Source organism: Pelecanus crispus, chromosome 9 (genome assembly GCF_030463565.1).
Source record: "Pelecanus crispus isolate bPelCri1 chromosome 9, bPelCri1.pri, whole genome shotgun sequence".
Taxonomy (NCBI): domain Eukaryota; kingdom Metazoa; phylum Chordata; class Aves; order Pelecaniformes; family Pelecanidae; genus Pelecanus; species Pelecanus crispus.
This window is the reverse complement of record NC_134651.1, coordinates 15876373-15890890: the sequence shown is the minus strand read 5'-3', so window position 1 is coordinate 15890890 and position 14518 is coordinate 15876373. Positions and strand designations below refer to the sequence as shown.

Below are 14518 nucleotides of genomic sequence, written 5' to 3'. Positions count from 1 at the left end.
AATACAGAAATACTAAGTCTACAGAAAAGCAGCAAAACACACCAGCAAGACCATGAAAAAGATGATTACCTGACATATAGGGATCTCTTCTGGCTGGTTCGCAAAGATCCTGATCCTGAACTAATGCTACTGTTCATCATCTGTTCCCGTAAATCATGTATTTTAGCTTCAAAACGACTGTACTCTGTAAGAAAGGGAAGCACTGCAATTAATTTCCTCTGAACTTCAGCATTTAAATTACAAAAATGCTGCAAATGTCAGAGAATAAGCATTTGTTTCAGCTTTTTAATACAAGAAAAAAAAACTGTCAAAACCCAACATTTTTATTAAGCACTGTTTTGTAATTAAAAGCTATGTGAAGTTTTACATTTATGAATATTAACTGAAATAAAATTTGAAATAATTGTGATTAGGTAAAGCAAATACACAGAAGCAAATATCTATTATACTTTAAAATTTCATGTTTTTAATATGTAGTTCACAGTAACTATTTTTTCCCTAATTAAAACAAGCATTTCTACTAACAATTATCATTTTTATAGTAATAAAGAAACTGATACAGCTAAGTTTTAACCCATGACAAAAAGAAAATTTTAGAACATACATCTGAAATACATGTTTATAATCAAGAACTATATATTCTAAATTTTAAATGTTAAGAAATAGGAAAGAAAAGTGTCTGAAAAAACAATATCAAACAGATACCTCAAAATTACTGGACTTGAATTAGATAAAGAATTTAGGACTACAAGGTGAGAAATATGCCAAATATTTTCTCAATAAGACAATGTTCCCATGGGAAGTCAGGAAAGAAAAAAAAAAATCCAGAATTCTGGCATGAATCTTGATCCACTTGTAAATGGCATTAGAGATTCAAACTCTCTCTATAGATCTATGTACAATGTTAATCCTGGAAAAACAGATTGTGTTTTTAAGCAGCACCATGTACTAATAAAACTAAGCTAAATGCATTTGATTTTAGATATAAAGGCAGGCAGTAAAATAGTAATAGCTTCTTCAGGACAAACATTTCCTGAAGCGAGGTACTTACATGCTGTCAGCATAAAATATGAACTCAAAACAAGTAAGTTTTTCCTTCAGTTGAATACTTTGGACTTCAGGATAAACAGACCCACTTGTAAAACCTTTCTAGTTAAAGGAAACGTTCTGCAGCCACCACCTTCACCAGGAGACCACGTGATGCCAGATTATAACAAGTCAACACTGGGAGAGCCAGGGTGCTTGCAGCAAGCAGCTGCTGAACTGGGTAATGTGTTGCTCTTCCTAGCTGCACCCTCATTCCCTGCAGGCATCACATTTACTCAGGAAATGCAAGATTGACAAAGAGGCCTCTAAAATGAAAAATCTTGAAGAAATCTCTAAACTAAGGTCATTCAACAGTCATTTAAATACCATGAATGATTTATCATACTACATTCCATAGCACTTTCTCCCCGCATACTCATCAGACAGTGAGCACCAAGGCTTACAGGCTAACCAGAGAAGAAGAAAAAATATTAAGTTACAGAAGAATATTCTGTGAACCAGTTTCTGGTAATCACTTCGTTCATCAAGGTAACTATAAATCTGATGTTCTAGCAATAGCAACTATAATTAACCCTATCGAGATTATGACAATATGAACAGTCTCTTAAACAACCCTGACTTTTGTCCTTTAAAACTAAAAGCTAGTAGTTTTTAAGATAGTATCTTATTTTTTAAAACAGCGTCAAGTGCCTTTTTACAAATAAAGTCCAGATCAAATAATTTACCAGCACTAAATCAGACTGATGAGGTTGTTTGACAAGAGAAACAAAAATATTCCCACCACTACCAATTGTATCACTCATAGCAAAAGAATTTAAGATGACAGGATGGTAACCTAAGAGGAATGTGAGAAAATGACATTTTTTAGAAAGCAATATCCCTTTAGGGGAAGGACCCAGATGCAGAGAGAGAATAGTCTACTCCTGCCGTGCTACTGCTGCACTGCATGGCCTTGGGTAAGTCACCTCATTTTACTCATTTATACCTGAGAAATGATCTTTTAAGCCTCTCGCCTGTTTCTTGGGTGTTTTGGAAGACTAAAGCTCTAAACTTCAAATAAGCTACAAGAATGGTAGCTGAGATTTCTGACATAAGAGATTTTTTTTTTTATGCCCCCTCTGTGAGAGGAAAGCAAGCACAGAAAAAAACAGATAATCCAAGCATTTTCTTGTGCTACAGCCTGTTCAGTACTGAAAATATCTGCAGTTCTTTGTGACAGCTACTGGACAAGACTACAAACTTCTGTTAACAAAGTATGATGTGTCATCTGTTGGAAGAATCAGATTCCTCCTACATAGCATGTAGTATGTAAGAGAGTTAACAGGGAAGGCTATTCCTTACTATTGCCTAACTCTACTTTATTCTATATATCATCTTCAGGTTGCTGGTCTTGCAGTTTTCTGCAAGTAATTTAATTTTTCTCATCAGGACTCCTGGAAAGTAAGTGCCGAATGAGTGACAGGGACATCTGTAGGAGTAAGAAGAATAATAATTTCTACATAGATGCTCCTGCCATACAAGTAAAGAAAAAAAGGAAACTAATGGCTGGGACTGAGAAGGCTCTACGTTCAAAAAGAAGGGATGCCAAGAGAAGTCATATTTAGGAAAAGCTTAAACACTCCATACAGATGGAATCTGGTGAGCTCCTTTGATGTAGAGCAAGCTAAAAATTTGAGTTACATTCCTCTTACGGAAGGTTTTGGGAGGAACAGGATGGGTAGAAATCTCAAAATCATTGGGTTTGGAGCTGAAAAGTAGACAGGATTTTTTTTTAAAAAGAAAGCTTGGTATTAGATACAGTGGTACTGAAACTGAAGCTGGAGACAGAAATTAAGACAACAGCAGGACTCTTGATGGCATCAGAAAAGCAGTATCAGTGTGGTACCCAAAGGATCGGCACCCATCTCCTGTTGACTGATTAGGCTTGGTTCAACTTCGGCATTATAAAGCAAAGTGTGAGCTCTGCTAATCTGTCTAGGAGTGGTTATATTTCTACCTCTGTGATTAAGAAGAGTTGGATATCAAATGTCTTTAGCACCTTCAATCTCTTATTAAACTGAAGAACACTGATGCCATCTGGTAGTTTATGAAATGTAGAAAAGTAGTTGCAGGATAGCAGTCAGAATACTGGCCACCGCTGCTGCTCCATCTTATATGTTCTACAAGACGGGAACATCAACAGCCAACAGCTGGTAGCAAGACTGGAGACTTGTATCCAAGATGCGTGTGTATCAAATGCGATCCATACAAAATGCAATTTTATTTGATTACAGAAGCACCAGAAAACTACCTACACACCTCTATGTTTTTAATCAATCCCTGCAGTAATACCTTACTACTAATTAAATTAAAAGAAATAAAAAAAAAAAAAAGGCAAACAAATTACAGAGGAGTATCATCAAATTTACACTAATGAAAGACTTCATATAATGGGTATACCAGACACATGACTTTGTAAGAAACCCCTTAGCTAAAATAACATAAAAGCAGAAGTACTGGATAAAAACAAAAGCACAATCTTAGCTTAACACTTGTGTCTTGCACTGACAAGCAAGCAAGGATTTAGGGATGAGAACTAGGCGAGCACAGAGTGATACCTTGCCTTCAAGTACTCTCCCATCCTCCAGTATTTTCAATGTTTACAGAATTTCACTGTATATTTAAATTACCGATTTCATTCAGCTTACCGTCACTAAATTCTCCTAAATGCTTGAGAACCGTTTTCTTTACAATTCCATTCTTTCTTATGGGATATGCATAATATTACATATATAATGTATGACAAAATTGATCATATCTTTTTCCCTAAATCACAGTGAACAGCACAATAAACTTCCATATGGCTAAGTGTGACAAAGCCATACAATGCACATATAAATATAAAACTTTTTTTAAAAGTTTTGTTTTGCCACTTCAATGTTCCAGAAATTTGGAGCTGGAACAGGCACAGTGAACAAGATAAAAAGGACACTCGCTTTCTTGGTTAAGAGGAAACAAAGAGCTTGTCTGAGAAGGAATATGATTGATCTCTAGTCAGGGTAACCAAACAGAAAGGACATAAGCTATTTAAATGAAAAAACAAAACTGACTTTAACCCAAATGGAGTAGGATGGTCATGGGAACTCCATCTACAAATATGCTTCCAACTTCCACAGCCATCAAAACACTGAGATTCTAAAATAGTATTTTAATAAGAACTATGGTGGCACAAGAAACACCACCCCCACCCCCCCCAAAGAAACTAAAAAACAAAACCAAACCACACAATCCAAACCCTCAGTCCTTTCAGGTAAGCATTTGACCAGGATCTGAAACCTGATGTGTATGCAACAGCAATGAATGGAACTTAAGAAGTCAGGATCTGTTCTAATGTTCTGAAGGAAAGCTGCTGATGCTACATAGCAAATAAAGGGCAGCAGGCAGCAAGACTAAAATGAAATGCAATAAAATAAGAACAAAAGAATAACAGTATCTCTTCTTAGCTAGAATTTTCTCAAAGTTTCCAGTAAGTTTGGGGGGAGGGAAGGAGTAGTACCTGCTTATCATGACACAGAGCCTGAGGAAGCACAAGCATCTGCTGCTTCAGTTCATGGCATTTATCCAACAGTACCCCACCAGCACCAAAGAAAAAAACCCAAAGCCTACTCTGGCTTACACATAATCAGTTGTTAAGAACATTGGATGGATACATCTGGGCTCAAGTTTAAACTTCAAAATTATACTGGATAAGCAGATGGTGCAAAACTAGAATAAATCTGCTCTATTTCATGCCTGCACATATTGCACAGCAGTGAATAAAAGCGGGGCAGGGGGAGATTAGGAAATCCTGGAAGAGTCCTCTGCTCCTGAATGCCTGAACTGATTTTACCTAGAAAACTGTAATGTTTTCAATGTCAATGTTTATTTTAACAGAAACCAAAACTTCAGAGAAAGGGTCTGAGCAGTGAAACTCTCCTGGACTACCTGGTGAGCAACAAGAGGACAGTGATAAACAGAGATACATGGCAAGTAGTCTATACAGGCAGGGGAAGAGGGAAAAAAAGAGACTACAATGAACATTAATTTGGTCTGGAACGCACGTTCTAGCAAATGGAGCGAAAGAACAGAAGACTATGACAAGGGATGGAAAATTCAGCAAACAGCACAGAAGAAAAAGCAGCTCATGAAAGCATGGATGTGCGTACAGGGAACAGATGGCAGCACAGCACTGAGAAGCAGAGATTCTTACATATACTGAACCCACAAAGAGCTGAAAAAGTTCACTTTAATTAAGAAAGTATGCCCCTTGCTTCCCTCATCCCATCTGTCTGTGGAAAGCCCTCCTTTAGCAGGACCCATTGGATCTGTCAAAGCAGGACTCTTGTGCTGACAATTTTATATAACTACTCATTTATATTCTTTTCTCCACTCTCAGTATACTCAATTTTCCTTTTCATGGTGCCTCCAAACAAACTGAGAAACAGAGCCTGGTAGTAAGTTAGGATGGCCACCATCAGACTGATCTCGTATTGACCTTCCATTTGTTTTCAATTCTAAGCTTGAGGACTTGCCACAGCATATAGATGACTGAAGTTGTATTTATGAGTTCTAGTCATGTTCTACTACCACCCCTTGATTATCTATACTGGTATCTGATAAATTCGTAGGTACCATTCATGTTTTGCACATGTTTTCTTGTTATAGACTGCAGTATAAATTTCAGTTGGTGGAAGAGGTTGTGGAGTATAGCACGTTTAGTGCAACCACTCAAAAACACTAGCAAAGAGGTTACCTATTAAAATGTATGCACCACAATAAACACATCATACATAATTTTTGAGGAGATACTACTTTGCTTCAATGCTCGTTTTATATTAACATGACCTAAGAGAGACCACAATGCATTCCACATGCTATTGGTGGCTTTCATGCACTCTAATGTATAATGAGCTTGTACCTCATTAATCACTTGAAAGACTAGGCCACGGAATTTCAAAACAGATTAGAAAAATTGCATTTGTATTTAGTTAAGAACACCTCCCACAGAGCCTGCAGAACTCAGAAAGAGACTAGGTCCAGTCACTGCTGAAATGAATTCACCAAAAAGGTGCTTGAAGGTTTACCACACATTCACAACTTATAAAAGGCTGAACTGTTCTTAAAGACAAACAATTTCATTTATTATATTAAAGAGGAGTGAGGTTTTAAAGGATTAAAACATGTGTAAGCCGCCTTATAGAGTCTATCAGGACTATATATAGCAGAACCCTACTTCTAATCTTAATGGGCACGATTTTAAAGATACCTTAATTGACTAATCTGGATTACTTGCAAATGAGTAGAACCAGGTACAAAACAAGCAGGGACAAAAGTTCGGAAGACTAGAGACCACGTACCCCTAAACAGGGTAAACTTTTTTAAATGATTTTTTCTTAGAATCTTTCCTTTTATGAAACTGGGATGTACTGAGCTTTTAAACCACCTTTGGTTAAGACAATCCATGTTCTCAGCTAGAAATCAAGGGAAGCTCATTCTCTTGATACAAAACAAATACCAAAAACTAAGTTTTGCAAAAGCATCATTAGCTTTGTGTTACTCCAGCTGGACTTCTACAAACAGAAGATTTATAATATATTTCAAGGCAAATGCTCAGAAAATAATCTTAGCTTATACACATGAAAGTGCTACCATTTCCCAGAGCTTATTCATTCTGGTTTAAATTCTACTAGAAAACAGTGTATAGATGAAGTGTCATAAACAGAAAAATTGGCCAAATACTGGCCATTGAAAGGCAAATTCTAACAAAGCTTCCCTCCCCCGCCCTCCTTTTTTTTTTTTTCCTTTGGATTCATTTGTTTTAAAGAAAAGAGAGAATGAAAAATACAAAGTTATCATACTTGGATCTTGTTTTCAGTAGATGAATACATTCCTTCAAAACAACAACAAAAAAACCCCACCCATGAAAATCCACCTAAAAATGTGTCTAACAAAGTACAAGGCATTTTGATTGAACTATGAATCTTGATACATTTTGCAATGGAGAATCACTTTCTTCCTTTAATAAAATGGAAAGAAATATGTGTGTTAACTACCTATATGAATAATGTAAGTTCAGAAGCAGAGGTTTTACAAAAAAAACACCTTAAAAACTTCTCTGAAGTTTTGGCTCCACCTTGTCCTAATCTTACACTGACCCACCCAATCACCTAAGAACATGGAGCTAATCTGATCACATAACCATCTTACTGCTCTGTCACAAAAGAAGTGGATATGTACAGATGGACTTGATCAGCTGAATTACAAAGACAGACCAATGTAGATTCTAAATTCTAAGTAACAGTGTCCTGGTTTCGGCTGGGATAGAGTTACTTTTCTTCCTAGTAGCAGGCATAGTGCTGTGTTTTGGATTTAGTAGGAGAATAATGTTGATAACACGCTGATGGTTTTAGTTGTTGCTAAGTACTGCTCATGCTAGTCAAGGACTTTTCAGCTTCCCATGCTCTGCCAGGTACACAAGAAACTGGGAGGGGGCACAGCCAGAATAGTTGATCCAAACTGACCAAAGGGCTATTCCATACCATATGATGTCATGCTCAGTATAGAAACTGGGGGGGGGGGGGGGTTGGCCAGGGAGCAGCGATCGCTGCTTGGGGACTCGCTGGGTATCGATCGGCGGGTGGTGAGCAGTTGCATTGTGCATCGCTTACTTTGTATATTGTTATTATTATTATCATTATTATATTTTTATTATTATCATTACTATTTTACTTTATTTCAATTATTAAACTGTTCTTATCTCAACCCAGGAGTGTTTCTCACTCTTACTCCTCCGATTCTCTCCCCCATCCCATCGGGGTAGGGGGAGTGAGCGAGCGGCTGCGTGGTGCTGAGTTGCTGGCTGGGGCTAAACCACGACAAACAGGCAGCTGATAACTCACATGAAAAAAAAGACTGCTGTACTAGTTAAAATGATTTTTTTTTTTTTTTGGGTATGTCAGGTGGATCCTTGAAAAACAAAAATGTTTAATCCACAAAGTTATTTTCTACCCAATTTAAACCAAATATATTTTCATATTTTTAATGTATTTCTTTGGCTGTTTTTCTTATTTTTAAACACTTAAATGCACTCAAGCTATAATACTGTCATGGTAGCCTACTGGCACCTCATACCTTTTCAGAATGGCAAAATCTAACCTTCCAGAAATTCTGAATTTTGAGATAACACTATTATTATGTCATCCTCAAAAAACACATAAGAATGTTTCAGGTGACCTTTTAATTTGAATGGACATAACAATGGAAATGTTAATGTGAAACAAGGGGAGAGTCTTCCAAGGGCTGTACACATCTGGACAGTCCTATACTTCCCCCTTGCTGCTCCTCTCTTCAACTACATTCCCTTCAAGCACTGAGACTCTCATGTTCCTGTATCCCCACTACGTAGCATGATCAGAATTCTGACCATCTCTGAATCCCCAGTCCCAGGAGATACACGTATATCCAACTGCCTAGAGCTTCCTCTCATTCTTCCACACTAATATCACAATGTTTCCTTGCCACCCTCTATCTGTAGAAAACCCAGAGAAGGGAGATGGCAGCGTGGCACTGAGGTGTCTCTGCAGAGCCAGGGAGCAACAGGAAAATGAAATGGCTTGGAAATCTCTACAAATTAAAATGGCTCATCAAAATGCTTTTGTGTACTGGAGCAACACCACCTTCTTCGAAACTGCTACAGGTCGTGGTACTTCGTTTCCAGTGGAACTCAACAGTAAAGCAAAATCCCTTTTTATTCATGAATGATGTCTTGAAAGGAGATAGAAATTTGTAGTACAAGTTGGGTAATAAGGACAAGCTTCCAAACAGAGTAAAATGAGAATGACATCCTGACTTCCCCTCCACTTCCGCAGGATAATTAGCATTTCCCAAACATCTGTTCTCCTGCCATGGATGACTCCTCTGCAGCATCCAGCCCCAGCAGGTTCAAACCCAGGGATCTCTGCAACAACGGAGATTTTGTATACACATGCGCGTGTGTGTGTACCATAAAAGTACGTACAAATACAACCCAATAGGTGACTCAACATTTTACAACAATAGCTCGTAGGTAACTTGCAAGATAAAGCATGGACTCTACAAGGAGAAAGCAGAAGTCAGTCGACTACAATTGTGGTAGTACAGAACTGGTGCCTGATGCACAGGTTACTTTTGTAAACAGGAGAATACCTTCACATTCCCTATTTTGCCGGTAAGTGCTGGTAAGTTGCTGAAATTTGACTCAGTATAATAGGAAAATTTTGAAAGGCATCTCTCAAATGTACGGAACACTGCTGGAAACTAAATGAATGCCCAAAATGATATTTTTAGGAATGAGATTACATCTGTTTTCACCCGATTCTATAACCAAGGAACATTTTGGAGATTTAAGGGAAAAAAGTCAGCAGTTACGTAATTTGAGCCCGGATATGATAAAAGCAGTATCATTCAGACATATTAGCCTACCCCAAGTCCAGTAACTAGTGTTTGATAAACCATGTTGTCTAACTGGATTTAAAGAGACAGATCAAGAACATTCAACCCTTTCCATGATAGCCGTTTTCCAAAGATTAATGTTTGTACAGCCTACTCAGGCTTTTCTGTGAGAGAACCGCTTGCAAAAACCCTCTTTTCCCAGAAACCTGAGGAGAAAGACAAATAAGGAATTTCTGATAGAGCTAATGTGGTAGGATGCAAAAAAATAAATTAGCATTCCCCACATCTATGAATATACCAACTGTCATACACAATTACAGGGAGCGAAGTGAGCTGGTCCCAAGTGTCTCCCAAATGCTCCTATCATACTGAATCTATTTACCCAGTTATAATGAGCCCTGATGGATGTCTAGAATCTCCTTGATCTGTCCTAGCTGTCAGCATCTTTTACAAAATCCTGCTGGATTTATAAATATAAATAAAATATTTATGCAATGCAAGCACTTGTAACTGATGCTCTTCATCTTTACAATGACATTTGAGAAACACCAATGATGAACAACAATTTTATGAACTTTTAATTTTAATACTTGTTAACTTTTTTTTGAATGGCATAAACAAAAAGTGGAGATAATCTCATAGAGAAAGAGAGAGAGATATAAAATTTCCCAACTTAAATGATCAAGTGAGGGGAAAAGAAGACCATCCACAGCTATAATTCAGGAAATCTGAAGATGATCAAAGAACATATGTACTTTTATCAAGTACCCTCAATCACATGGATGATATTTTCTATTTGGGAAGTCAAATCTAAACAGACTGCTTTCCTACCATAATAAACAAACAGCAACCTTTAAGGAAATATTCTCTTTACTAATCTCTACGATATGAACAGTGAGTATCTGATCCAACTTACCTCCCACACCAGACCTGAAAGCAGCTGACAGCTGGAGTTCCATTCAACCTCTTTTACGAGGAGTAAGGAAGAACCAAGCAGAGATGTCAAAGTCAGACACTAGTAACCTGAGCTCTCTGAGGTAGGTTGGCCATGTGTCAATTCACACTTTGCCTCCAAACTACAGGGGATCTCAATCTCCTACTTACACTTTTCCTTCATGTTGTACTTCAAAAAGGTAGAGTGAGCCCTAACATGTTTCCAACACCTTCATTCCAAATGGAGATTTTAAGCACTATTTCAGAAAGACAGTCATGCAGACCAAACATCATAAAAAAACCCCACCATAAAATCCTTTCTTAGAATAATGTATTACATGTCTGCCCATAATCCAGGATAATTCAAGTAACATCTCCCACATGCATCCTCTATAATGGGCCCTATAATTTTTTGAGAATTGCACTCTCAATACAGCTCAATTGCATGCAGTCTGATTCTGAATGCTTCAGTAATCATGAAGGAATGAGTACAGCTCTAGGTTTGAAGTCTACAAGTGACAGTCATTGAGAAATTTGTAAGAGGCAGCATATGTTGCTCTGGGCAGATCTCCATGCAGTGACTCACAATCCCATGAGTCAGTCAAGCACCTCAATACATGTTTCAAGAAAATAAGTTATCTACTTGGACAAGCGGTAATGAAGAAAGCTGTTATTTCCAATGCAGAAAGAGCAGAAACCATCCAAAATGCTTAGTTCTCTTATTCTAAAAGGAAAAGACAGTTCTGACTTTCAGAGTATGAAGGGATTCTTTTCTTTTTAAAGCCTGAATCCCAGAAAGAGAGGACTGAAAAACTGCTGCTTTTGCATGCAGTCTGGATACTGGCTTTGGCAAGGAAAAAAAAACCAAACAACCCCACCCCACAACAACAAAAAAACAGTGCTTATGTCCTGGGATATATTCTACCAGAGAAAAAAAGTGGCCAGATGCTTAAAAGAACAACTCATGGGCAAATAAAAGCACAAGTTTTATTTCTTGACAAGGTGGAGGATCCCTATGCAGGGAGCAAGAAGGTGTACCGATTTGACCCACACGTTACAACACTGAGAGCTAAGCAGAGGACAGGCCAAATGTGTATCAACAGAAATATGTGACAATCCTGACAGAAAGCCAAAGCAAATATTCCAGAACCAATGATGGCATTACTATTCTTTCTAAAAAGAAGTCTCAGAGCAAGCAGTGCTAGAAAACAAATCCTGGAACAGAGCAGTCTACAGATTCGACATGTGAAGGAGGCAGCACACCCTCTCAAGGCAATACAGGCATTGACAACATGGGCTGGCTGCAGGGATTTGACCATGAACTAGATAAAAAGACCAAACCAAAACAAAACAAAAAAAACCACCAATGAAAAATCAGTTTGCCTTATTACTGGCAGAGTTCCTGGATCAGTGGAGATATACACTGTTGGTGCGGGTGGAGGGAGAGAGGAAAGGAATGCGAAAGCTAACGTTTCAAAGACTTGGGGAGGACAGGATAGGAGAAACATGACGGAAGAGAAGAAATAAAGAATGAAGAAAAGCGTCCTGCAATCAGCTACCTAAAAATTTCAGATGAAGACAGCAGTCCTGCTCAAAGACTTGGGGAGGACAGGATAGGAGAAACATGACGGAAGAGAAGAAATAAAGAATGAAGAAAAGCGTCCTGCAATCAGCTACCTAAAAATTTCAGATGAAGACAGCAGTCCTGCTCAATGTCCAGCCCTGATAAACACCTACACTTACCCCTTGCCAGCACTGTTAAAGGAAAGATTTAAGCAGACAAGTCACTGCAATAAAGATTTAATGATGGGCCATCCAATTTAGCAAAATCAGAGAAAGCTATTGATCATCACAGTTCATAGTAAGACATCAAAAATGTCTTATTATATATATAAACAATAATATACGTGTTTACAGACTCAAGGTAAGCATATAATTTTAGACTATTGAATTTTAAAAGTCTCAAATATCAAAAGCGTTTGAAATGTGGTGTAGAAATACAAGAGGACAAATACGTGTATTGCGATGAGGCAGTATTATTCGGCTTCTGCAGAACACACAAGGATGGTTAATCAGCATTAGCTGCAGTCTGGACTGGAAGAAATTGCTGGATAAACAGAAATGCCAGCTCAGAATAAAACAGAGGAATGAAAACCTGATGGTCTCCTTAGGTCATGTGAATCAACACAACAGAGAAGGAATTAGTCTTTTATCCTTCTACCACTAAGGAAAAGAAAACCACCATATTAAAGGGTGAAGACAACTGTGAAATACAAAAGTAACAACGTGGTATTTCTACCAAGTTCTGAACGTGTAAGGCAACCCTTACCTTCTGGTCGGTACTGAGCTACAATAGTTACTGCTTGGCCTGCGTTCTTCAGGGCTGCTGCTGCCTGTTCATGGGTTGCTGCTTTTAGATCTACTCCATTTACCTACAAGTAATACAGAAAAGCTCTTTATCAAAATAAATGTTTGTGTTTATCATCGCATAACAGTTTCCATGCCATGTGAGTTTTCCCTGTTTCCAATATTACAAGCTAGTGAATACAAAGATTACTGATCCTTACTGAAAACCAAAGTCAATAAATCCTCTCTCACATATACCCTTCTGTTAAGAAATACTGTAATTGTCACAGTACATCACTTAATAAATTTGTATTCGCTAGGTCAATTTTCTTCTTGTTTAACACCTTTTTCTTTCTTTTTAAGGAGACCCAGAGAATGTTACTTCCTGTGATGGTTCACCTCACCTTTCTACAACAGGGCTTCAGGGACCTCCTTATCTAAAGCATGCCTACAAACTATGATCTTTAACATCCAGTGACAGACCACACCCTCCATGAAATTGTCTAGCCACGTTTTCGATGCAGCAGATTTAAAAATAGTGTCAGAAAAAAACTATAGTAGAAATGCATGTGTCACATTTTAAACCAAAAGTATTTTTCATAGTTCAAACTAAAATAAAGGTGCACTTCAATATCAGCATTTTAGTAACAGCAGAGCCAAAATTATTTTTCCCTCTTAAATAACTACCAAATTACAATGTAATTGTCCAAAGAAATGATTCTCCATGCATTAAGTCATTGCACAAAGAAACACACAAAATCTTTATGACCTTCAGTACTAATATAGAAAAAGCCCTCAGACAGGTATGAGATGGATCTGTTTAAGACTAATGGGAAGTTTAGTAGTTACTCCAGGAAGTAAACGACCCAATTTTAGACACTACTGCCAATTGCCCCCATCTCATTAGAAGGCTTATTTCTGAAAACTGCATTCTTTCAATTTAGACACACACACACCTCAGCTACCAGTCTAAAATAAGTTAATGGCTTCACTGAAAAAAAACCCCAACCCTCTGAGATAGGAAAGTGCTATTTTAATCAGGTTACAGATGAGAAACTGGGGCAGACTGAAGTCCTCCAAGATACTTTGGAAGTATATTGGCATCTATTCCATTGTCTCAAATTTAGCTCAGTTAATGATATTCTTTGCATATAAACCATATTAACTAGCACTAATATCGGGGGTAGCAGGGGCATGAAATTTTGTTGTTGTTTAAATAAAAGCAGCAAGGAATCCTACAGAAATTATACGATCTCCTTTCCTAAGCTCTCCACTCAGGTCAGCTGGCCCTCCTGCAAGTATGAAAGAGATGAAAATTCCTTCTCCATCTTCTCCTCCAACAATGTTGAAACCAAGACCTGTTGATCCTCGATGCAGGATGACCTTTCTAGGCTCCCTGAAGGAAGGAAAGGAATATGAAATCTTGGTCACTAGTCACCAGCAAAAGTAAAATAAATAATTAGAAAAAGCTATGTTTTCTGAGAGAAGTAGTGTTGAAAATTTAGGTATCGAAAGTTACACATTTCTTAAGGCAACAATGTCATGTGTCGTCCTCCCCCGGCAGCTTAGACCTTCAAATAATAGCTTCTATTATTTGTATGCTTTCAGTTCTGCTTGTTGTTAGGCAAACTGAACAATTCATAAGTATGTATGTATTCTAAATTCCTATTATGCTATAATCCTATTCAGCACTAAATGCCATTACTTAACACTTTCCATATTGTTCAAGAGCCTCAGTATAGCT

At 37.7% G+C, this 14518-nt stretch overlaps 1 protein-coding gene across 19 annotated transcripts in view; it reads right to left on the bottom strand.

The window, feature by feature from the left end:
- DLG1 (discs large MAGUK scaffold protein 1) overlaps positions 1–14518 on the bottom strand; it is a 176122-nt gene that overhangs the window by 30001 nt on the left and 131603 nt on the right. For all 19 annotated transcript variants that reach the window (XM_075716850.1, XM_075716852.1, XM_075716851.1 and 16 more), the window contains 3 exons: positions 14014–14170; positions 12758–12860; positions 70–184 (listed from right to left, as the gene is read on the bottom strand). In XM_075716850.1, coding sequence (XP_075572965.1) covers positions 70–184; positions 12758–12860; positions 14014–14170 — 375 coding nt within the window. The remainder of the gene's footprint in view (positions 1–69; positions 185–12757; positions 12861–14013; positions 14171–14518) is intronic.